The sequence below is a fragment of the Aotus nancymaae genome, unplaced genomic scaffold (assembly GCF_030222135.1).
Source record: "Aotus nancymaae isolate 86718 unplaced genomic scaffold, 86718_ANA_hifiasm-v0.15.2.pri h1tg000014l, whole genome shotgun sequence".
Lineage (NCBI taxonomy): Eukaryota > Metazoa > Chordata > Mammalia > Primates > Aotidae > Aotus > Aotus nancymaae.
Window position 1 is genome coordinate 69842069 of NW_026988425.1, and position 26705 is coordinate 69868773.

General features: G+C 36.1%; 1 protein-coding gene across 2 annotated transcripts in view; it reads right to left on the reverse strand.

The window, feature by feature from the left end:
* WDR41 (WD repeat domain 41) overlaps window positions 1-17986 on the reverse strand; it is a 59376-nt gene extending 41390 nt beyond the window's left edge. For both annotated transcript variants that reach the window (XM_012462122.2, XM_012462121.2), the window contains exons 1-3: window positions 17723-17986; window positions 15171-15286; window positions 1348-1396 (exon numbers count right to left, since the gene is read on the reverse strand). In XM_012462122.2, the coding sequence (XP_012317545.1) occupies window positions 1348-1396; window positions 15171-15286; window positions 17723-17773 (216 nt within the window). In that variant the 5' untranslated portion in view covers window positions 17774-17986. The remainder of the gene's footprint in view (window positions 1-1347; window positions 1397-15170; window positions 15287-17722) is intronic.
* Between the last annotated feature and the right edge of the window lie 8719 nt (window positions 17987-26705).

Sequence of the window (26705 nt, forward strand, 5' to 3'; positions counted from 1 at the left end):
AGTATTCTTTTTTCTAAATTTCAAAAATATATATTGTGTAAATTAAGCATAAAAACATCAGTAACTTAATTTGTAGGAAAAAAAATAGGGAGTCCTCATTGTCCAAGTATTTGTTATTTAAATCTTCACAATTAGAAGGTTGTAGAAGAAAATCAAAGTCAGCATAACAATGGTATATGTATCTACACACACATATATATATATATATATATATCCACTAGTTTGTTAACCACTTAGAAAGTTAGTTGCCACTCCATCTCTATTTAAAACCAACATCTATTCCCACCCATCCAATGTCTTCATCCATCAGTCTCTCACTAATTTTCCAAGTAGTAAACATGCAAAGATACAATGTAAGTTGCAAATCTTTCCAAGATTGCAGGATTTCATGAATGTGGTGAAAATAATGTTAAAGAATTACTTTTATCACAGGCAAAGCCATTCAAAAATAAAGAACTGACAGAGTCAGACTAGATAACAATCCAAAATAAAGGCAAAAGGAAGATAAATACTTCAGAAAAGAATAATTTGAGTAACAAATGATCAGGAAGAGAGGCTCTGGAGAAACTTGGTGAAGCCTTAAGTATTCTTTTTAAAGTCTTTTGTAATATTATTAAGTCAAACATGAGAAGAATGTTATATTATGCTATCATACACTGTTGAAAGAAAACTTGTGTGTCTCACAAAAATCAACACAATTCATTTATTCATTTTGGATGAATTAATTTATTCATTTTTAAACTATCAGGGCATAGCTACTGATAACCTAAATTTTGTTAAATAAGATTAAAATTTTGTATTTTTGAAATTTTCATAATTTGGCATTTGTTTCTTAGGAAAAAACCTTTTTTTTTGGAGACAGTCTCACTGTGTCACCCAGGCTGGAGTGCAGTGGCATGATCTCAGTTCACTGCAACCTCCGCCTCCCAGGTTCAAGCAATTCTCGGGCCTTAGCTTCCTGAGTAACTGAGATTACAGGTGTGTGTCACTATGACCAGCTGATATCTACATTTAGTAGAGACAAGGTCTTGCTGTGTTGGCCAAGCTGTTCTCAAACTCCTGGGCCAAGTTATCCATCTGTCCTGGTCTCCCAAAGTGCTGGGATTATAGGCATGAGCCACCACACCCAGCCAGAAAAAAAAATCTTAATTTATAAAAACTTTCCCTCTTCATTATGAAATACTGGTCCCCACTGTAAATGGATTTATTCTAAGTAGCTCTTTTTAAATATTGATCTGTCAATTAATAATAATGATATGCAAATATATCCCCAGATAGTATTTATATGAATGCATACTCAACTATATCATATCTTTATTACACAATCCACACATACTCAATACACACCTGGGCATTCCACACAACTATAATTCCATCATCACCAGCAGATGCAAATCTAGTGAGGAAAAAAAGAGTCAAGAAAAAAAAATCACTGGTGACATTTAATTACTAAGATTAAGAACCATCAAACCTTATTAGTGGTAATTTGACTTACTAATATGAATGAAGATCAAGTTCTTAAAGCTAATTTTAAAAATATTTATGAAACACATTCCAGGTTCTATACCAGGTATGGAAGATCAAAAGATAAATAAGACATTTATTGGGTTACAAATAATAACCTGCTAGAAATGTAAAAATAATCTTTAAAGTCCTTCTTTGCTTTAAAATTCTATGATTTTAAGAAATCCCTGGCTTAAATGAAATGAAACCAAGCTGAGAAGTGGCTTCAGTGATAGAAAGTGATATTCCAGGGGTGGAACGGATTATGATGTTAGATAAATTCATTATTTCTATTATTCTCTCTGTAAACAACTATTGTTTAAAATCAAGATCTCTCCTTTGCTCAGCTTAACTCCTTAGACTTCCACATAAATGCTTTGTTCTTGGTTTGGAAGATTTGAGGATTTTTAAGGGTTTTTTGTTGTTTTTTAGTGAAGATGCTTGAAATGTGGAGGTAAAGTCTGTCTCTTGGCATGAAAAACGAGCTGTGATACTCTGCTATAGCTTCTCTCTCCTTTTTACAACCCATTCACCATATATACAGGGACAATCACCAAATTCTGTAGAGTAGAAGATATCCTTAACACAAACACTATCAAGAGGAATAACCCTCATACAGGATTATTCATCATCATATTATACTAAAATTCATCATCATCATATTATACTAACCCAACACAGTAGAATACAATAATCACATTTTAAGCATGTGAAATAGTTTATTGTTAATGTCACACACAAGTTCATACATAATATTTAACGACTCAGAATCAGTTTAAAATTGTCCCCATAATATTGCTTTCACTCAAATTCAGGTGTTTTTATTTTCAGTAAGAGAGAAAGAAGTGGTGTTAAAGAGACCCAGCTATGAATGACATATAACTGGCCCCTTATAATGAACAACCATTAAGAAATGATATTCCACTAATAGCTCTGGGCTATTAATATGCAAATATATTTAACAATCTGCTGTGAGTTTCACAAAATCTGAGTATGTCTTGATGTCTTAATTCAAGAAAACATTGTTACATACACGTATCATTGGGGGAAAAGGAGAGAACTGATACATTGGACACAGAAATCACTTTGTTCCTAGGAGAGCATCTGTTCTGATGGATTTTACCACTTTATGAGATAAGAAAATCCCACTACTTCAGTCATGCGATACTTTCCTTAACACTTCAAAATGAGCTTCATGTTCAAATTTCTTATCTTCAGTTTCAAAGTTCAGTGTCTTCACTGGCTCAGACAATTTCCATACTCAGTTCTTATTTCAAAACCCTTTGAGTACATCTACTTCTGATAGAACTAAGAGTATTCAGGAGATATGAAATTGATCAAATACAGTCTGACAAAGTCTTTTAATAATTTTTAAATATAGAGCTATATATCTTTAATGGAAAGGACCTTTTAGATGTAGGTAACTAGCTAAAAATCACGCTAAGAGTTATTTTTAAATCCATGCCTATCATTTATTCTTATTTTAAAAAGATACAAAAGATCGAAAGATTAAAAAGAAAATGATTTTAAAAATAAAAATACATTTCCTATGCTTAATTATCTACATTTTCGCAATCATATTAGTAAACAGTACCTTAAATATCAAAAATAGCTGCTGGAAGTAAACCTTTAGCAGCTCATGTTTCTGGGGCTATTGATTTCTTTTTTTGTGTGTAGTGATGGTGAGGAGGGCAGGACTCAAGGTCTTAAGTGTTCTTTGTTATAACACATCAATTTCTATTGATTTTTTAAACTCGTAATTGCTTTTCTGCCATTTAGAAGACTGCAAGTTTAAAAATACATACTTTTTTTCTAACCCTAACTTTTAACTTATTCCTGTTTTATTATGTTTGACTTTCATGAGTTCACAATGAGAGACGACTGAGAACAGCTGACAGTTTAGAAATGGGATATACAGCATTTCACCTCACACTTTAATTCAATCAGTAGGGAACAAAAGTTAAATATAAACAAGGCTCAATAGTAATGCATAAAATCTCAGCCAACTTTTTATTGCTCCAACGTCAATTATGGGGTTGGTAGACTATTTAGGCCTTTTATTCCCATATATATTCTATTGCTACCTTTTTTTTTTTTTTTTTTTTGCCATTTCAGTATTTATTACTACCTCCCCTAAAAAGGAAACATTAAGCTTTAAAATACAAACCAGTATAACTTTGATACATATTAGTACCTGTCATTTAAAAAAACTAACAAAGGGTTGCAATATCATTCACAAATTACAATTATCCATCCTACTATGATGGATAACTAAAAAGTAGCTATTCTGTATCAGTTTATCTTAAACTAAACCCTAGTCAGTCAAGCATACACTTCAACCATCTCCAAAACAGAAATGAAAATACAACCCAGGAATTTCTAATTATAAGGCATAGTGTAACTCCTGAAAAGTAATGAACTATAAAATAAAAAAAGGATTCAAATGTCAATAAGGTTTAAGCTACACTATTCAACGGAAGAAAAGTGATATTCCCAGATAGCATTTTACATACTAGTTTTTTAAAACACTCTAAATTAATAGATAACAAAAACATAAGCCTAAAGATAAGATTTTGAGAGAAACGTTTCTTTACCAATTAGCAAAAAATGTATTTAGTGTGATTCCATGCTAGGAGTTAGGGAAATGTCAAGACACGTTACCTGTGGTTCTTGCTTTGAGATCTTAAAACTTAATGATTGTTTAGAAATGTACTGCATTTCATCAAATTTAAGATATCAATTGTAAGACACTCTTATTTTATGTACCATTAAGGAAAACATACTGCCAATTACAATTGAAAGACACAAATTACATGATGTGCCCAAATTTTAGAGATGTTAAAATAGAAAAAAATACGCTTCTTAGAATTATGAACTATAAGAATTACCATATTTATTGATCTTTATCTTTATAACATGGTACTTGCCAGTCTAATGAATCTCTGATTATGTCTGGCAGATTTTAAGTGCCAAAGAAATGCTTGTTAAAGAACAGAAAACCAAACACCTCATGTTCTCACTCATAAGTGTGACTTGAACGATGAGAACACATGGACACAGGGAGGGGAACATTACACACTGGGGCCTGTCAGGGGGTGGGGGGCTAGGGAAAGGATAGCAATAGGAGAAATACCTAATGTAGATGATGGGTTGATGGGTATAGCAAACCACCATGGCACGTGTATACCTATGTAACAAACCTGCACATTCTGCACATGTATCTCAGAACTTAAAGTATAATAATTTTTAAAAAAGAGAAATGCTTGTTGAATGAATAAGTAAATACTTAAGTGTTCAAGGGCTCTGTGAACTATATTCATTAATGACAGTAATGTAACCCCACATTTTCCTTTTATCATAATTAATGTATCAATATACTACCACAGCAAAATTAGAAATTTGAAAAATTTAAAACCCAGGATCCCACCACACACAAAAATAAATTTCTCTATTTTTTCATGTTCCTGTCTAATTTTTATCTATACACTTCAAGTTTTTTTTAAAACTTAAAACCAAGTCTTTAAAACTACTCCTTGAAACTACACAATTAAATGACTAAGCACAAATTATATTCATGAAAAACACGTTCAACAAGCTGAAACATGGTTTAACAAAGACCTATGGTAGACCTTCTAGAATGTTCCATCCTCTCATCCCTTAGTTATGAGAACTAAATTTATTATGATAGTCCATAAGTCACTTGGTCATTCAAGAAATACTTACGAAGCACTAACTATATATATATGCTTAAACCTGAGAATAAAGATCAAGAGATGGTTCTTGACCTTCAAGAACTCACAGTCCAACATTACTAAGTGATGCTATAGGGTCTAGATCATGAGTCCTTAGAACATTTACTTACAACCATCTTAATTTATAAAAATAATTCCCTCTAAACACCTTCTCTTTGAACATCTCTGAGAAAATATTCTCTTGTTCCTTCCAAAAGTGGGCTGAAACTACAGCAAAGCTTAATAAAGATTTGTAAAAAAAAATAGCTTTCACAATTCTTATGTCCAATAGCTACAAACTCATTTAATAGTTCTTACTCGTGTGAAGTCATTTCAATTAAGTGAAGGTCCCCAAAATTCAAATATTACCTTAAAGGACATAAAAAGTATAGCCCATAAACCTGAACATAAATCTTCCTATATTCAATGTCTACATAACTACAAAGCACTGAAAAACTAAAAATATTAATAGGACATTATTATGGCAGTACAGGCACCCCAGTGGTTAATTAACTTTCCACCTAACCTACAAGTACTTTCTAATGCATGATAAAACTAAAATACTATGTAGTTTCCATGATCCTCTCATAATTTTTTTTACAGTTGGACATAGTAAATAAGGTCTATGCAGCACAATGGTTTGATATATCTCTTAAGTCTCTTTTATTCTATTGTTTTGTTCTCATCTATTTTTTCCTTGCAAACTTTTTGTAGAAAAACATTGTCTCTCTCATAGAGTTCTGAGTCCAGATTTTGCTGACTACTTTCTTGTGTTGTCATCTAAGGTGCACCTCTGTACCCTGCATTTTTAGTAAACTGATCGCTAAATCTATAGACTTAATCAGATTCAAATCTGACTTTTTAGTAAGATCATTTCATAAGCAGTTTCTATACTCCATCAGGAAACAATTTCTGGCAGTCATTTTTGTGTGTGTGATGTTAAAACCCATTGATAATCATTGCCTAAAGTCATTATTACATTTATTTACAATAAAATAATATTGAAAAATAGTACTACAATGCTAGAAACCAGACAAAACTAAAAAAACAGCACAATTTTCATTTAAAGTATATGTTTGTTTGTATGCTAGAACTACTTGAAGAAAATTAGAGAAGCATCCAGATAAGAGACTTATAAAGCAGTTGAAAGAAACTTCAAAGCATTTTCAGGAGCCATAGATACTGATGGTACTAATTCCTTAATTAGATCTACTTCAATACTAATTTCTTTTCCTTAAGAAAGAATGTATTATATTAACACAACTCTAACATCTAAAAGTCTAAGGTCCTTTTTTAGCTCACAAATAAAGTGAAGATTTCATAGTTCTCATGGCTTTTTGCAAAGGTAAAATATTTGCTAAGTTCTTCCCTCCTCAAATCACAAATACAAAGAAAACTACATATCAAAGTTACAGTGTTAGAATACCAAAAATACCTCTGTGACTTCTATTAGATGAACCTCTATTCCCCTGCACTCAAGTTTCCGTGGAGGACACCTACTACTAGAGAAACATCCTTGGTCTCTCTCTGCCCCATTTGTTTGAGACAATGAATTAGGCATGCTCAGTTCAGACCCTTGTGAGTTTGCAGGAATTATTATTATTATTTTTTTTTGAGAGTCTCGCCCTGTCACCCAGGCTGGAGTGCAATGGCACAACTGTGGCCCACTTCAACCTCCACCTCCTGGGTTCGAATGATTCTCCTGCCTCAGCCTCCCAAGTAGCTGAGATTACAGGTGCCAGCCACCACAACCAGTTAATTTTTGTATTTTTAGTAAAGATGGGGTTTCACCATGTTGGCCAGGCTGGTCTCGAACTCCTGACCTCATGATCCGCCCACCTCAGCCTCCCAAAATGGCTGGGATTACAAGTGTGAGCCACCACACCTAGCCCATTGTGGGTTTTCTGAAGATTCATATGTTCACAGAGAGGGAACATACAGGTCTGCTCTTATTTTTGAGGTAAGCCTGTATCTGAATGGGAGGCCTGCAACTGTTCAGTTGCCCCAGGGATTCACTGACTTAGGGTGAAGTGTAAGGAAATCCACTGTGGTTGTATAATAAAGTCACATCCTGGCTGGGTACAGTGGCTCATACCTGTAATCCCAGTACTTTGGGAGGCCAAGGCAGGCAGATGACGAAGTAAGGAGTTCGAGACCAGCCTGGCCAATATGGAGAAACCCCATCTCTATTAAAAATACAAAAATTAGCTGGGTGTGGTGGTGCACACCTGTAGTCCCAGCTACTCTGGAGGCTGAGGCAGAAGAATCGCTTGAACCCGGGAGGCAGAGGTTGCAATGAGCCGAGATTGTACCACTCCACTCCAGCCTAGGTGACAGAGCTAGAATCCATCTCAAAAAAAAAAAAAAAAAGCCACATCCTGTAATCCAGCTTTGTAATAGTTATTTAGTTATTACTTTATGAAGCTGATATGTTTATGATTATCTATATCATTCCTGCCTCTATTCTCAATAAATTCCGTTCTCAAAAGGAAACAAGGGTGGTTCTCCACTGAACACTAAGAACACTAGTAATATCTAAGAAAACATTTTATTTCATATGGAGGCAAAAATACCTTTTAAATTGGCATTTTTATTTCCTCTATTTCAAATACAGATAGTTATTTAACTTTACATTATGGAGAATTTAAACATATATAAAAGTGGAGAAAAGAGTATAATAAAAAGCCACGTGTACTCACTGCCTGTCTCCAATAATTATTAACTTATAGCCAACGCTGTCTTATTTGTACCCAATCCAATCCCCCTGTAGATTAGTTTGAAGCAAATCCTAGTCACTGTATTTCATTTCGTCAGTAAATAATTCAGAATGCATCTCTAAGGACTCTTTTACATCACACCTAAGTTAATAGTTACTTCCTTAATGTCAAATTTACCTGATCATAACTTTTTAAACAGTTAGAAGCAGGATACAAATAAGGCTTATATAGTGTACTTGGTTGATATATCTCTAATTATCTCTTTAATTCTAATGATTTGTTCTCCATCTATTTTTCCTTGCAATTTATTTGTTGGAAAAAAAAGTCACCCATCTTGTTGAGTACTCACAGTCTGGATTTTGCTGGCTACTTTCCTGTGTTGCTATCCAACACAAACCTCTGTCCTCTATATTTCGTTAACTGACAGTTAAATCCAGAGAATAAATAAGATTCAAATCTGACTTTTTGGTAAGACCACCCCAGAGGCAGTTTGCATACTCCATCAGGAAACCTAATTTCTGGCTGTCTTGTGTGTGTATGTGTATGTTACTAATTAGGCCACCAATAATCACTGCCTAAATTCATTATTTCATTTGAAGGGGTTCAGAGCATGTAACCCCAAATTATGCCACTCTAACATAATTATTTTCAGCTTAAGGCAGCTGAGAAAAAGCAGGCATAGAATGAGCTCTGCCCTCCTGACTTCTACCTGAAAAAAAATAAAAATAAATACAAAATCACCCTTGTAAAAGTACCCCCACCTCATATATTTGCCTTCTCACAAGTTGCCACCCCAAGAAACTCAAAGTCCATTTCCTTTGTCCTGTCACTCAACAAATTTATTGTTCTGCTAAGATGCTATATAAGCCCAACTTTTATTTTTCTTTTTTGAGACAGTCTTACTCAGTCATCAAGGCTACAGTGCAACAGCCCCAATCACAACTCACTGCAGCCTCAACCTCCTGGGCTGAGATGATCCTCCCACCTCAGCCTCCTAAGTAGCTAGGACCACGGGTGTGCCTACCACACCCAGCTAATTTTTGTATTTTTTATAGAGACAGAGTTTTGCCATGTTCTCCAGGCTAGCCTCAAACTCCTAAGCTCAAGCAATCCTCCCATCTTAGCCTCCCAAAATGCTGGGATTACAGGCCTGAGTCACCGTGCCCAACCTAAGCCCAAGTTTTAACCACCCCTATGCATTACTGTGAGTACTCCTGAGTGTGTGTGTGTGTGTGCGCGCGCGCATGAGCAATGTATGCATTGATATACTTGTTTTTCTCTCATTAACCATCTTTTGTCTATCTAAATTGTAGGAAAAAAAATCTGATTTAGAGCCCTGGTCAATGAATCTAAGATGGATAGAAGAAAAGTGCTTTTTTCCTCCTCTATACATCAGAGGTTGCAAAATTACAATATTCTAATTCTATCATTCTTTCTAGCTTGAATTCTTCTATAAAGAGAAATTTCTTCTCATTATTACTGATCCTAAGACACAGTTTATGTAAGAAAGGCAGTATAGATCTTGACTCTGCCCCTTTATTTACCAGTTTTCAAAATAATGAGTTAGTTCCCTAGCATTCTCCAAAGGTAACCAGTGAGTTCTCTTTTTTAAGTATCATTATGAACACATGGATTTAAACACATGTGGTATGCTGGAATTCATTGCAGTTTTTCCCTTATCTATGCTCAAGTCGCCCAGATGGATTTTTAGAGCTACATTTTAAAGATGGGCAAGACAATAATTTTCAAATGCTTAGTAAGGGTATTTTGTAGTTGAGAGAGATGGATTTTATCTAGAAATTATAGAATTTTACTGTTAAGGTGATGAATTTGAAACTGAAATACTCTTAGACACTTGCTGTCCTTATTCCAAAATTTGATTCTATGCTACTGCAAGAAGCAGTAATTACCTTTCCACTCACTTCTGTCATCCTCCCAAACCTTGCAACATCTTATCCAACTAAACAAAATTCAGCTCAACTCCAAAACACAAGCCGAAAGGACAAAATTATTAGAAATAAAGAGAAAGGCAGTGATGGTGGCACATGCATCTGTGTGATGATGACACTGCTGTAATTCCCTACTTGATTCAGGGCACAATCCAAAACAACAGAAATTCAATCACCACATTCACCACACACGGGGATTTAGGGGTTTTAGAAATAGAAAAGTTATTTGGTTAAGAGATTGTAGTATAATTTACTATAATAAATAAAGCTGTCTAAAGTCAATGTCACATGGGATATAAGTGCTTAAAAAAACTGCCAGAAATGTAATCTGTTACTAGTATTGTAGCTGTTGGAATTTGTGATAAAAATGATTCTGCTTATACTTTTTTTTTTCCAGGCCTAAGTACGTTAATAGCTCTAAAAACAACATTAACTTTTAAGCCATCAAATAACTATTAACCAATGGCATACTTACAGTTTCTTAAAAAAGTTGCCCAAAGACATAGTCAATGAGTGTGTTCATGTAATTTAAAAATAAAATAGACCAACTTACAACTATGGAAGTGTGGCAGACACTAACACCTACCTTCCAGACCCCCTTTCAAGAGAGGACTTGCTGTCCAGCTGTTTTTCCTCTCAGGAATATAGTTATTTGGCTGCCTTCAGCTTTTGACTTCAGCATCCATTTCCACTTTAAAGCCAAAGTTATGTTAGCTCAGTTGACTCGTAGTCACTGGGATTTAAGCAAGATGGTAGATGCCAGGTGCATGTTCTTAGTGGAGGATGCTCAGCAAATAACTAAGCAAGGCAGGAGTACAAAGCCCTAGTTATTTAAATCCAGCAGAGAACTCTAAAAAGTAACCTTTCCTCCAGCGGTCCCCATTGGACTGGCAGAGACATTGCCACATCTGCATCAGAGTCTAAGGTAGCTCCCCTTGTCCAATTCTGCTTCCTCCCTTCTTTCATTGGCTTTCTCTCTAATAAACCTACTGCACACTTAACCCCATTTTAGTGTCTCCTTCCCAGGGAACCCAGATATTAGAAGGATCTAAACTATACTATCTGCTTCCTAGAGAACCCAGATACTAGAAGGGTCTAAATTACTGAAGGTTCGTGTATAAGAAAGAATATGTTTAGCTTGAGAGTATTTCCTTAAAAATGGGCATATTGTTCATTTTTAGTAGACTATCAAGCTACACTGAGTTTATTTACTTTCTTGTGAATGTGCAGCTTCACCAACCATTCTAGAGGCACATTTTGTTCTCCAGTCTGGCACTTCATGGGTCATCTGATTCTTTTCCAGTCATGATCACCATCCTACATAACCTTGTCTGTTTCCTGAAGGAGCAAGGAATGGCAAAATGAGCAACAGAGAAAACTCTTCTTAAAATGTGTTATGAACCCAGTTTAGTTTAATGTGTCCAATGCTAGAGTATTACATGCAATTTTAGCACAGTCCATTTTTTGGAAGACTCTTGCTGAGGCTTAGCCTTCTTAGTGATCTCCCAATCAATATGACCCTCACTTCATGTTCAAAAAATACTAAAGAAGAAAAGAAAAGGCAGCTGTCTGTTAGGTTATACAGGATTTACTGGGTATCTTCAAAAACTAATCTGAGAAAATTTTCCACTCACTGATTTTAACTGAGCCACCGAGAAAACAAGAAAATCCTTCTGCAAAATTTTCAATAAGATGATATTATCTAAAGACTTGAAGCGTGAAATCTGGATTATAACAGCTGACCAAAAAAACCCAGAGTGTAATGTCTTCAAAAACTAAATAAGAAACAAAAAACGTATAATGATATAAAATTTTAAAACTGGAAGAGTATTTCTCTAATCTGACAATGCATAATGTACACATGCAATGGTAATGATAATTCTAAACTATTAAGAGTAAAAACATTCAGTTCTTAATTCTGTTCATAATATGTTTATATTTTGTAGATTTTCCTGTGTCCTTCTTATCAAGAATGATGCTTTTATTTTTTTTAGTACATTATAGATTAAATTTTTAAAAACAACACACAGACTGCAAGTTGCACAGGTCAGCAAATGACTGAAAAACTTCATACTTGATTATAAGGAAATTTTGAAAATGACTTTTCAAAGAATTAAATGTGAATCATGAAGTCGTATCATCACTGAATTACAAAAGCCAAAAGCTTTTTCATCCATCTAAGATTCACTGTGATAGACTGCAAACTGGCCACAAATTATTCCCTCTTCCAATAGTCCCACCACCATTAGCAATAGGACTTAGTTACTTCTACTAAGAGTTAACTAAGAGGTCAAGTTTCTTTATCAACTCACTGAATTTGTACCAGCTCCTAACTTGCTTTGGCTGATGAAACAGCAGCAAACATGATGCAAGCTGAGACTTGAAAAATGTCTTACTTTGGGGCTTGTCCTGCTGCTGCTATTAGAACTCCACAATCATTATGCGAACAAGCACCTGAGAAACCACGTGGAGGGAGACCACAGTCATTTCAGCTAAGGCCTTCGTGAAGCAGCCAGTCCCCACCAATCTTAACAGCTGACAGAGGCATAAGTGAATTTAGCCAAGATCAGCTGCTCCTGGTGCAAAGAAAGACTCACCCAGCTGAGCCTAGTCTAAATTGCCATCCAGCAGAATAATGAGCTAAATAGATGGGGTTGTGTTAAGCCACTAAGTTGGGCATGATATCTGATAGAGCAGTAGATAACTGACATACTCATGTGTGGCTTTTTACTCTTTACAGAATATTTATCGTTAAATAACTAAAGTATATGTGAGCACCACCATGTCAGCATTTGTACACTAACCATTATTCTATAGGCTGGCCTCTTCTACAGAGTCGTCTTCTAACTATTCCTATGGGATAAGAACAGCCAAGAGGATATCTTACAGAGAAAAGGTAAAAATGAACATGGACTCTTAACAATTTACATAAACATTTAAAGTCTACAACCTGATCACATACTGTGTATTTACTATTTAACTTTACTAGACAAAGTAACTTTAGGATTCCTTAACACGCAAAGGTTAGTGATTATTAAAAAAAAGATCAGATTCTCTTTAATTTAGCAACTTACTAGGGTAAAATAGAGCACAAGAAAACTTTAGCTCTCCAAAATCCTACCTTTCCAGTAATAATTAGTTCCTCACAAAAATGACCACTTAAAGAAATGGAGTGTCTCTCAGGACATAGCAACAATATTGCCAAAAGAGGCTGCAGATGATTAACTGTTTAACATGTCATCATTTGGTTGACTTGCATCACAACAGGAAAACAGGGCTGACAGGCCAATAATATATATGAGACAAATCTTTTCAAGAAAAAGTTAAGCAGTACAGTATTGTATAATAATTTTGCTGGGCTTTGTCTCTGGTTCCTAGAAGAGAGTCTCTAAATTCTTGGGATTTTCCAAGTGGTAAGAATGTCTTCATTATTCATGGTGGATCCCTTGGATCACACCTGAGTTTCTGCTAACAGAACAACTCACAGTGGGCCCTGAGATAACATCAGGAAAGGGGCGGGCCAAGTTGGAAAAATGAACCACGTGATTTAAAGGTTTGGGCTGGTGCTACCAGCCCAAACCTTTGGCGGGGAGGGGGAGGGGCGCGCAGGGACTGAAGACTGACTTCAATTTTGTGACCAGTGATTCAAACAATCATGCCTACTAATGAAAGCATTGGATACCCAAAGCTCAAGTGTGCTCACTCATTGGTGATGCACATTGATGTGCTAAGAGGGCAAGGAGTCTTTAGGACACGGAAACTTTGCTTGTGGGATGCCCTGGACCTCGCACCGCCCTATATACATCCTTTCATTTGGCTGGTCCTGATTTGTATCTTTTATAATAAAACTGTAATCCTACATATAGTGCTTTTCTCAGTTCTGAGAGTCCTTCTAGTGAATTATCAGACCTGAGAGGACAGTGGGAATTTGTAGCCAGCAGTTGGAAATGCAGGCAGCCAACAAACCCATACAGGGCTTGTGGCTAGTGTCTCTGGTGAGGGGTACTGTATAGATCCTTCACCTGTGGAATTTGACTAAACTCCAAGTCGTGTCAGAACTAACTGTACTGCATTTAGTAAAAGCAACTAAATACCAATGACATTTAAAAAGCAGAGAGAAGGCGGAGTACAGTGGCTCATGCCTGTAATCGCAACACTATGGGAGACTGAGGTGGGAAGACAGCTTTAGCCCAGGAGTTTGAGATGAGCCTGGGCAATATAGTGAGATCCTGTCTCTATTTAAAAAAATAAAATAAAATTTAATTTTTTAAAAAAAGCAGAGAAAAAACAAGGTTAATATACAGCAGAAGTGGTAGTTAGACTTAGGAATAATCACAGTAGCACTCATCCATGGAGTGAAAAATGAAAGGAAAAAACAGCAAAGGCAAAAGAGAAAAGTAGAGATGAAAGTGGAAAAACTGGAAGACAACAGAAATGAGGTTGGGGGATTAGGATGGCATCCAACATGGATGCTTAGTAGTCTGGGGAGTCATTCATTCACTCAGCCACCATCTGTGAATTATCTGCTACATGTAAGGCACTGTACTAGGTACTAAAAATAGTAGTGAATAAGAAAAACATAGCCTTATTCTCATGAAGCTCACGTTTTAGAGAGGAAGAAAATATTGAGTTACACCATTAATTATGTAATTGTTATGGTGAAACATGCTAGAAAGGATAAATATATAGTTGAATATGGGCTTAATATACAGATACACAGATCAATAATAGTCTACAGTCCTAAAACCTATATACCTTCATCTCTATTTGCAAATATATTGAATACAATTATTATAGATGTTAGCGTGGAGGTACAGAATAATGTACATTTTAAAGTGGTTTCATCAATAACAAAAACTTTGGATTAAATCCTTATCTTCCACTAAAAATAAAACATTCCTAGTAGGTACCTGATACTTAAACATTTATCATATTCGTTTCTCAAATTCAGGTTCTCCTTCATATACCCAAATTTTAAAATCATACACTTCTTTTAAACTAACAAGAATATTTCTGAGGATGCAAACAAACAAACATAACCCTCAAATCACCAGACATGACACCCTGACTTTGGGCAAAAAAGACTCCAGACACATATTTCATCAAGATGCAGAGGCCAATTTCAATTTCTACTAAATATTACTAATGATCACAGTTTCAAAATTTTTAGAAAAGATGTATTAATTTTAAAGGTGTTTATTTTTAACATAAAATTCCCTAAAATAGTCAATTTCCCAAACAACAGTCAATTAGACACTAGAGTTTCTTACCTGTAGTCATCTAACTGTACCAGAAATCGTACAATATCATGGTGAGCTTTCAGTACAAGCAACTCAGTGTAGGGGTTCTGGGTTTGTTCTTCACCTATTGTCTGTAAAGGAGATTTCTTGTATTGGGGGAAAAAAAAGCAAAAAACAAGAGACAGAAAAAGATAAAATGATTTGTAAGACCATGTTGGACTGTAACTGCATGGTATACATCTAAGACCACAAGATTTTAAAAGCCTTAAGATATCATGTTCTAATACTAAGTATTACTTCTTCTAATATCAACTAAACAACTGCCAATTTCACATAAAATACTTCTCCTTGGTAAGTTTTCCTTTTACATTTTTATAAGCCCTTTAGAAAAGGAGTTCATTGTATTGACCGTTTCTTGGATACTTAAGCTTTATTTTGTATTTTTAGATCTGTTAAGGGGCCCCTTCTAAAAAAAACAAAAAATAAAACACTTCTCTTACCACAGATTCGTATCACAAATTTCAGTATTTTCAAATCACAATAAATTTACAAAAAGGGTAAATTTTATTATATGTAAATTGTATCCTATTAAACCCGACTTTAAAAAATTAATGGGCCAATCCAACTCAACATTTTAGAATGCGTGTTTCTCAGTTAAAATGTGGCAGAAACAAAACTGCAAATCAAAGACAAAACAGTGCCTCATCCATTACAAGCACTCAATACATGTTTGCTAAGTGAATAAAGGAAGGCATGAAATCATTTAGACTCAATGAATTCAATAAACTCAAGTCTGGATTTCTCAAACTTGATGCTGACATTTTGGGCCAGATAATTCTTTTTTTTTTTTTTTTCTTAAAGACAGAGTCTTGCCCTGTCACCCAGGCTGAAGTACAATGGTACTATCTCAGCTCACTGCAATCTCTGCCTCTCCCTGCCTCAGCTTCCTGAGTAGCTGGGGCTGCGCCACCATGCCCAGCTAATTTTTGTATTTTTAGTAGAGACGGGGTTTCGTCATGTTGGCCAGGCTGGTCTTGAACTCCTGACCTCAAGTGATCCGCCTGCCTCAGCCTCCCAAAGTGCTGAGACTACCTGCATGAGCCACAACGCCCTGCCCAGGTAATTCTTTGTTGTTGAGGGCTGTCCTGTGCATTGCAGAATATTTAGCAGCATCCTTGGTCTATACACATTAGATGCCAATACAACTGACCCTCTGCAAGGTATGACAATCAAAAACGTCTCCAGACACTGCCAAGTGTCTCCTGCGGGGCAAAATCACCCCATTTGAGAACCACTGCTTAAAGGAGAAGCTTGCATACAAAGTTCTTGCATAAATTAGGGAAAATCATAGGTTATAATAATGTACAAGTTCACATCAGTTATACAACTGAAGTATCTTTATATGAAAAAACATATAAATTTAAAATATGTATAAATGTTTTACAAAAAAAATCCACCACAAAGCAGTAATTTTGTATTATTCTGCCTTCCTTCTAGCAGAGGTTCTGGTGAGAAATTTGAAAACTGTATAAACTGCTTCCCTTCCAATGAAAACTTGCCAGGAATGGGAGAACTGGTTAATCAAATTACATGACTAACCAAAGAACCAGGTTAAAACAGATTATCCAAATTGTCATATATACCATATACGGCTATTCAGTAATCCATAATTCTTCCACAATCTCAAGGATTTAGGATTGATCTGAAATAAGAAACTTTAAAAACAGACAATACCCTCAACTGCAAAGACATTAAGAAGTTAAAACTGAGAAGACTGACTACTCTCAACAATCCAATTTCTTACTTTTAACAATCAAAACAAATACTTATGAGAAATAAAATGGAATTCACAAATTCTGTTCTTATGTGGCATAGGAAATAAATTCCAGACCTCAACATTTTCAAGATTGGAAAAATTATTTTATTCACATTTCAAATGTAAAATCTCATTACACACCGTCTATTCAATTATTCGGGCCCACGAAGAAAGTGTGACTATGAAACCAACAGCAGTTTATTAGAAAATCATGTTCTTGACCTTGAAGCAAATTATTACTTTTTAAAAATAATTATATCCTTTTTCGGTTCTTGGATAAGTAAATTACTTTTAAATTCCCTGAGCAATTATCAGTTGATGCTAGGAAGAGGCACCAATTCAAATAAACCAAAAGTGGAAAGCTGCGGACAAAACTCGTTCGTTTCTAGCTAAATCGAATACTTTTTAAGTGGAAATGAAGATAGTTTCGATAGCCAGAAGCCGTAAGTTGTCACAAGTCCCAACAGGACTGCTGACCAGCTGAGCGTCCCAGAGCCAGGGTCTCACGATTCGACCAGCCGTGGCACTGGGCCGGGGGTCTGCAGCTCCAGGGTGCGCAGGGGGGCCCGCCGGGTCCGAGGAGCTCCGGCCTGCCTGCCTTCGGCCCCTGCCGGCCCGAGAACAGCGGAATACGCGAACTCAGCAGCCAGCCCCGCCTCCGCCCGGGTCCCCGCGGTCGGAACCCAGGGAGGCCGTACAGAAACGAAGCCGCCCCTCGGACAAACTTGGCCTCCGTGGGCGCAGAGCAGGCCCGCCCGGGGTTTACCTCCGCCAGTCCCTGCGGTTCTCGGCCTCCCCCGATAAGCCATCGCAACATCCGGGCAGCGCCGGCGTCTCTCTCGGTCTAGCTCGAGTCCACCCGAACTCCGCCCCGAAATCGGCCTCCTCCTTCCTCTCCGGCTGCAGCGCAACAGAGACGCTAATACTTCCCGCCCCAGAGTTGCTCAGGGGCCGGAGGAACGCAGACCACAATGGAGGGAGGATATTTGTCCCGTATCCAGCCACCGAGGCTTAGTTTGGGCAGTCGCTTGGGGAGCGGAGGCCTAAGGCGGGGGCGGCTCCTAGTGAGCACGCGCGGGGGCGCCGCCGGGTGGGCGCAGGGAGCTTGGGTAGCTCTAGCGGCACCTGGTGGAAGCGCGCGGAGCAACAACCCGAGCCCCGCGAGCAATTACGCGCCGAAAGTCCCCTCCCTGTGACTTGGCTTTAGTATCTTGCACTTCCTGTGGGGCCAGGAAACCTCCCCCGCTTTCCCAAGAGTTGGCTCTAGAAGATGTACTGTAGTAGGCTTCTGCATCCGGACAAATCCAGTGGCTCATGTGTACAGCAGAATAAGTCTGGCCAACATTTATTGTGTGCTGTAGTACAGCTACTGTGCTAAGGCTTTACATAAATCCTTATGGTAAACCTGTATCTCCTACTGAATAAACTGAATACATCAATCAACTGAAGCTCTGAACGACTAGGTAATTTGTCTAAAGATAACAGCTAGGAAGTGGCTGCATTGATAGTGTTCTTGACTGTATGCTATACTAACAGAATCTCCCTAAAGAATAGAAGGCAGTTTATATAGCTTTTTTTAACTACTAAATTTTCTTAGGTAGTCAAAGGGCTGTGGTTCTCTATGCTGACTGCATATCAGAATTACCTGGGTAGCTTTTGAAAATGTAGATTCCTGGCTTCCACCTAATACTCATTAAAGTAATCTTTATGGTTGGAACGTAGGAATCTGGGTTTGGAGAAGTTTCCTCAGGTGATTCTGATGAGTAGCAAGGTCTGAAAATCACTGGTCTAGGAACTACTTATACAAGTTTGCAAAAGTATAAACACATATATTTGCATATGTATTTATTAGATTCAAATAATCCTCCTAGCAGTAAATTGTCGTAGGGAACCTACAAATGTCCCATCCAATACATTAATTCAGCAAATGTGTTGGACACAGATGCAGTAGAGAAGCAAAAAGGAATCACATAAAATGCTGCCCTGGAGGGACAAGGCAAAATGTCCTAGGCACCAATAAGAGAGAGCCATATGTTCTACCTTAAGGTAAGTTAGTTGTGAGCAGCTGCACAAACTTACAGTCCCTAGGGAACTGGGATCTCCTATGATTCATCTTTGTATGTCTTTTGAGTACACTCAGCAAGAACACACTCCCAAAGATGAAGAGCATGTTGCCTTCTGTGTGCTAGCCCCAAATTGCAGTCTGCATACAGCTGAAGATAGACCATAATAGAGACTATCCCCTAGGAAAGAGGGAATTATCTTTAGTAAAAACAAAACCCAGAGACATCAGGAGTTCAGTTCTGGAAGGAATATCTTCAAGTGAGACAATGTGGTTGCCCAAATAGCCTAAATTTTATCCTTCTGATTATTCATATTCTTTAGGGTTTGCCCACTGTGACATTACTCTGATCTAAGGAACATTCTGCTGATCCTTTAAAGCACTGGTCCATGGGTGAACACTTCCTCCCTTGGTTCCTCTTAGGACAGCTAAGAAAGAACTTTTTACAAGATTAGCCTATCATTGGGCACACAATGTATAAAGATGTAATTAGTGGCATCAATAGAAAGGGAGGGGTGAAGCAATATAGGTGCAGAGATTTTGTATGCTACTGAAGTTAAGTTGGTATAAATTCAAATGAGATTGTTATAACATTAGGATGTTAAATGTAATTCTCATGGTAAACACAAAAAATACCTGTAGAATATACATAAATGGAAATTATCAGAGAATCAAAACATTTACTACAAAAAGTAAGCTAAACACAAAAGATGGCAGTAATAGAGGAAATGAGGTATAAAAAAAACCTATAAGGCATATAGAAAACAAATAGCAAAATAGAAATCCCTCTTTATTAGTAATTACTTTAAATGTAAATGAAGTGTCCAAGGAAAAGACAGATTGACCAAAAAAACACCAAATTCTAGAATCTAACTACATGTTGTCTATGAAAGACTCACTTGAGATTCAAAGATACAAATAGATCAAAAATGAAAGAATAGAAAAAGATGATTCAGTGCAAATAGTAACCAAAAGAGAGCTGGGGTAGTCGTACCAATATCAGACAAAATAGACTTTAAATCAAAAAAGTTTTTAAGGACAAACAGAAACATTATATTATAAGAAAAGTCAATATAGCATGAAGATATAACAATTATAAATATTTATACACTTAATAATAGCCCCTCAAAATTTATGAAGCAAAACTTGACAGAATTGAAGAGAGATATAGTTCTACAACAACGGTAGCAAACTTCATTAACCCACTTTCAATAGATAGAACAAACAGAAAATAAAGAAATACAGGACATGAACAACACAGTAATTACATCTGCACATATAAAGAACACACTACCCAACAACATCAGCATAAACATTCATCTCAAGCACATGTAGGACATTCTCTTAGACAGACCATATGTTAGGCCACAAAATAAGTCTCAATCTGTTTTAAAAATACATATCACACAAAGTATCTTCTCTGACCACAACAGGAATCAGTAATAGAAGTAAAACTGGAAAATTCACAAATATGTTAAAATTAAACAAAACACTCAAACAACCAATGAGTCACAGGCAAAAGCAGCACAAAAGAAATTATAAAATACCTAGAGACAAAAACACAACAAAACTTATGGGATGCAGTAAAAGCAGTGCTAAAAGGGAAATTTATAGCTATGAATGTCTACATTAAAAAAGAACATCTAAAATCAATAACCTGACTTTATACCATAAGAAACTTGAAGTAGAAGAGCAAATGAAACCCAAAACTAGTAGGAGGAAGGAAGTAGTAAGAATTAGAGCAGAAATAAACAAAAATAGAGAACAGAGAAAATCTGTGAAACCAAAAGTTGGTCTTTTGCAAAGATGAACAAAATTTACAAACCTTTAGCTGGACTTACAAAGAAAAAAAGAGAAAATGCGAATAACTGAAATTGAAAATGAAAGTGGAAACATTACTACTGACTTTACAGAGATGAAAGGGACTATGTGAGTACTATGAACAATTGTAAGCAAACAAGTTAGAGAACCTAGAAGATGTGAATAAATTCCTTGAAACACACAAATTATTTAAATTGACTAAAAAAGAAATGGAAAATATTAACAAAACTATTACAAATAAAGAGATTGAAACAGTAATCAAAAACCTCCCCAAAAAAGTGAAGTCCTGGACCAGATGGCTTTACTGATGAATCTATCAAACATTTAAAGAAGAATTAACACAAATCTTTCTCAAATTCTTCCAAAAAAGTGAAGAGGAGGAAACACTTTTTAACTCCTTATACAAAGCCAGCATTACCCTGATACCAAAACCAGATAAAAACATCACAAGAAGAGAAAATTACAGGCCAATGTCCCTTATGACTATAGGTGAAAAAAAATCCTCGACATAATATTAACAAATTAAATCCAACAGCATATTAGCAAGTATTATTTACTATGACCAAGTAAGATTTATTCCAAGAATGGAAGAGTGGTTCAACATGAGAAAATCAACTAATGTAATACATCACATTACTAAAACCAAGGAAGAAAACAACATGATCATCTCAATTGATGCAGAAAGACATTTTACAAAATCCAACATCCTTTTTTAATAAAACTCTCAGAAAGCTAAAAATAGAGGGGAAATTCCTCAATATTGATAAAGGATAATGATGAAAAACCCGTGGTTAACATCACATGCAATGGTGAAAGACTGAAAGCTTCTCCCCTAAGGTCAGAAACAAAATAAGGATACCTCTTTGACCACTGCCCTTAAATGCTGTATTGGAGGTTCTTGCCAGAGCTACAAGACAAAAAGAAGTAAAAACCATCCAAATTGGAAAGGAAGAGGTAAAGCTATCTCTATTTGCAGATGATATGACCCTACATATAGAAAATCCTGAAGAATCCACATGAAAGTTATAGAGCTAATAAAAACATTTAGCTAAGTTGCAGAGTACTAGATTAACATAAACAAGTGTTGTTTCTACATGCCAGCAATGAACAATGCAAAAATGAAACTAATGAAGCAATTTCATTTACAATAGCATCTAAAAGAAATACATAGGAATAAATCTAACCCTGGAGGTGAAAGACTTCTACACTGAAAACTAAAAAACATTGCTGAAAGAAACTAAAGAATACTTAAATAAATAAAAAGACACCCAGGCTCTTGGATAGAAAGACTTAACATTGTTAAGGTATCAATATTTACCAAAGCAACCTCCAGGTTCAATGCAATCTCTTATCAAAGTTTCAACAATCTTATTCCTAAAAATGGAAAAATAATCCTCAAATTTATATGGAATTGCAAGGGGTCCCAAATAGCCAAAATAATCTTGAAAAAGAAAAATACAGTTGGAGGATTCACACTTTCCAACTGTGGAACTTACTACGAAGTTAGAGTAATAGTACTGGCATGAGGACAGACACGTAGACCAATGGAATAGAACAGAGAGCCTGGAGATAAACTCTAAGATACATGGTCAATTTTTTTTGACACGTGTGCTAAGACCATTCAATGGGGAAAGGACAGTCTTTTCAACAAATGGTACTAGGAAAACTTGATCTCTACACATTAAAGAATGAACTTGGACCCTTATCTTACACCATACACAAATATCGACTTAAAATAGTCAAATACCTAAACTTAAAAGCTAACTTTTAAGATTCTTAGAAGAAGAAAAGAAATTGGAGGAGAAAATATTTATGACATTGAATTTGGCAAAATTTAGTGGCTGTGACACCAAATGCACAGGCAACAAAAGAAAAAAATAAATAAATTTGACTTCATCAAAATTGAGAACTTTCATGCATCAAAGGATACTATCAAGAAAATGAAAACCTATAGAATAGGATAAAATATTTGCAAATCATACATCTGATAAGGAAGTGATATCTATAATATATAAACATCTACAAGTCAACAACAACAGCAACAACAAACCCCTATTAAAACTGGGCAAAGGACTTGAGTAGACATTTCTCCAAGGAAGGTATATGAATAGCCAAGAAGCACCTGAAAAGAAGTTCAACATCATTAGTCACTAGAAAAATGCAAATCAAAACCACAGTGGTATGCCATTTCACACAAACTAGGATGCCTATAATTTTTTTAAGCTGGAAAATAAATGTTGATAGAGATTTGGAGAAATTGGACTCCTTGTGCATTGCTAATAGAAATGTAAAATGGAACAGCCACCATGAGAAATAGTTTGGCGGACCCTCGAAAGTTAAACGTACAGCTACCATATGACATAGCAAGTCCACCTCTAGACATATATCTACAAGAAACAAAAGCAAGGACTCAACAGATAGTTGGGCAAATGTTGACATCAGCACTATTCACAGTAGCCAAAAGGTGGAGACAACCCATGTGTCCATCCACAGATGAATGGATAAATAAAGTGTGGCATATGCATATAATCAAATATTATTTAGTCATATAAGGGAATTTTTAGATATATTCTAGAACACAGATGGACCTTGAAAACATTATGTTAAGTGAAATAAACCAAACACAGAAGAACAAATATTGTTTGGTTCCTCTTACATGAAATACTTAGCATAGGTAAATTCATACAGACAGAAAATAGAATATAGGTTACCAGGGCTGGGAGAGGGGGAAATAAGGATTTATTATTTAATGAGTACAGAGTTTATGTTGAGACTAGTGAAAAAAATTGTATATAGATAGTTTTGATGGTATACAACACTGTGAATATATTTAATACCACTGATTGTACAATTGCAAATGGTTAAAATGAAAAATATATTAGTGTATTTTACTGATTGTACAATTGCAAATGGTTAAAATGAAAAATATATTAGTGTATTTTACCACAATAGAAGAGATAAATAGATCAATGGGACAGAATAGAGTACTAAAATAAAACCACATATATATGGATAACTGATTTTTTTACAAAAATGTAAGAACAGTCACTGTAGAAAAGACTTTTGAAAAAGTCTTTCTGTTAATGGTGCTAGACAATTTTATATTCATATCCAAATAAATGTACTTTAATTTATATCTCATTCCATATACAAAATACAGGATTAATCATAGGCATAAAACCAAAATCTATAAAACTTCTAGAATAAAACATGGAAAGGCCAGGCATGGTAGCACAAGCTTATAATCCCAGCACTTTGGGAGGCTGAGGTGGGAGGACTGCTTGAGGCCAGGAGTTCAAGACCAGACTGGGAAACATAGCAAGACCTCATATCTACAAAAATTTAAAAATTAATCGAGCATGGCATGGCAGCAGGTGCCTGTGGTTCCAGTTACTCAGGAGGCTCAGGCAAGAGGACCACTTGAGCCCAGGAGTTAGAGGCTGCAGTAAGCCATGTTCATGCCACTGTACTTCAGTCTGGGTGACAGAGTGAGATCCTGTTAAAAAAAAAAAAAAAGAAAGAAAGAAAGAAAGAAAGGAAAAGAAAAACCTTTGTGACTTTTTAAAGATTTTATCTCAAAAGCACAATCCATAAAAGAAAAATTTGATAAATTGTACTACATCAAAAATTAACACTTCCGTTCTTAAAAAGACACTGTTAAGAAAATTAAAAATAAGCCATAGACTGGGGGAAATATTTGCAAATTATGTATGTGATAAAGGACTTGGCTCCAGAAAATATAAGAACTCTGAAAACTTAATAAAATTCCAGTTCTGGGTGAGATAGGATAAATACACATTACCCTTTCTCTCCAATTGAACACAACTATAAACCTTGAACAAAATAGATGATGTAACTCTTTGAGGACTCTGAAAAAGGTGAACTGGGGAAGAATACCAGAATTCAAATTATCAACACGTCAGCATTTCTTTATCCTTCAGCAACTTCCCCAGCCTGAATCCAGTGCAACCTCAAATCTGGAAAGGAGCACTGTGGTTCAGAGACAGGTGTAGGAGCCTTCTATTTGTGGCTGGAACTGCAGGAAAGTGAACTCCTAAAGCTTAGAGAGACTGCAGGAATCCTCTGGGGTCTTTTCCTCTTGTTTTTGTCCATTCTCTCATGCCTTGGACTCCAAGATATCCCACAGCAATGGTGGCAGCTGTTACAGTGGCTACCAACAGGAGACTGCAAGAGCCAAAACGCTAAGGGAAGGGAGACTTCCTCTCCATTTGGGGGAGCTCATGCTGCAAAAGAGTAGATCTAAACTCAGACCTGTTTTTTCCCATCTTTCTACCCTTCCACTGACTGGCACCAGAGGTGGAGCAATTATGAAAGTGGGTGGTTTCCAAAAAGGGAATCCTCAAGGAAACAGAAAGTAACAGAGAGATAGTGGAAATCGAAGAGTTCAGGAAAGCAACCCCAGTTAGTTTTATGTGAGCATCTAGGCTCACCTTCCTTATCTTCATATGCATGGCTCTTACCCTAATTAGTGTACCAAAGACTTTGGAAACTGAGCTAATAGAATTCTGCCCAGGTCCAAGACTAATTACTAGGTGGGACAAATACAGATAACACTGTAAAGGTATTAGAGCTGAACAAACATTGGAGCCACAGCTCACAAAAGGTGAGTTAAAACTTGTCCCTAACCTAGTCAGGTTAATTGCTTGTTAAAAGAAAAATACCAACAGTCTCCATAGGACTTAAAATCAAGTTTCATAGTGTCATATTCCAAAGGTCTAAGAGTATAAGCCCAAATTACTTGGCGTGTGGAGAAACATGAAAGTCTCAACTCACATGGAAAAACACAATCAACAGTTGCTAATGACAAAATTATACAGATGTTAGATTTACCTGACAAAGACTTTAAAACATGTTATAAAAATACTTGCATAGCAATTGTAAACACTCTTGAAACAAACATTAAAACAGAATTATCAGCAAAGAAATAGAATTAACCAAATGGAAAATTTTTAACATACAATAACCAAAATTTAAAACTCACTGGATGAACTAATAGCAGAATGGAGATGACAGAGGCAACAGTCAGTGAACTTAAATGGAGAAAATCAATAAAACCAAAAGCTGGGTGAAAAGCTGGGTGTTTAAAAAAAATCAATGAAATTAATAAGCCTCTAGCAAGACTGACAAAGAAAAAAAATTAGCAGTGTAAGGAATAAAAGCAGGGATATTACTGTAGCCCCACAGACATAAAAAGGATAATGAGAGTATTATCAACAACCCTACACACAAAAATTTAACAACTGATGAAATGGAGCAATTTGTCAAATATTACAAATTACCAAAATCTGTTCAAGCTCAAATAGGTAATCTAAGTAGTCCCATAATATGTATAAGGAAGAGGAGATGAACTAGAATGTGCTGTGAGACATTACATTAAAAACCAAGTAAGATACTAAAAACTTTAATTTTAACCTTGTAGTCCCTGCTCTCAAGAAACATATTTTAGACTTTAGGATAACATTGAATAAATACCTGCATTTTAAGAACAAATGAAGTGTAACAGATGAGCACATGCAAATTAGTAATGAGTAAACTGAAGGAGTAAGTTCTAAGGAGATCTGGCTTAAAAATAATTATCAGATTGGGAGGCTGAGGTGGGTGGATCACGAGGTCAGGAGTTTAAGACCAGCCTGGCCAAGATGGTGAAACCCCATCTCTACTAAAACTACAAAAATTAGCCAGGCGCAGTGGCAGGCACCTATAATCCCATCTACTCAGGAGGCTGAGGCAGGAGAATCACTTAAACCCAGGTAGCAGAGGTTGCAGTGAGCCGAGATCACGCCACTGCACTCCAGCCTGGGCGACAGAGTGAGACTCTATCTCAGAAAAAAAAAAAATCATCATC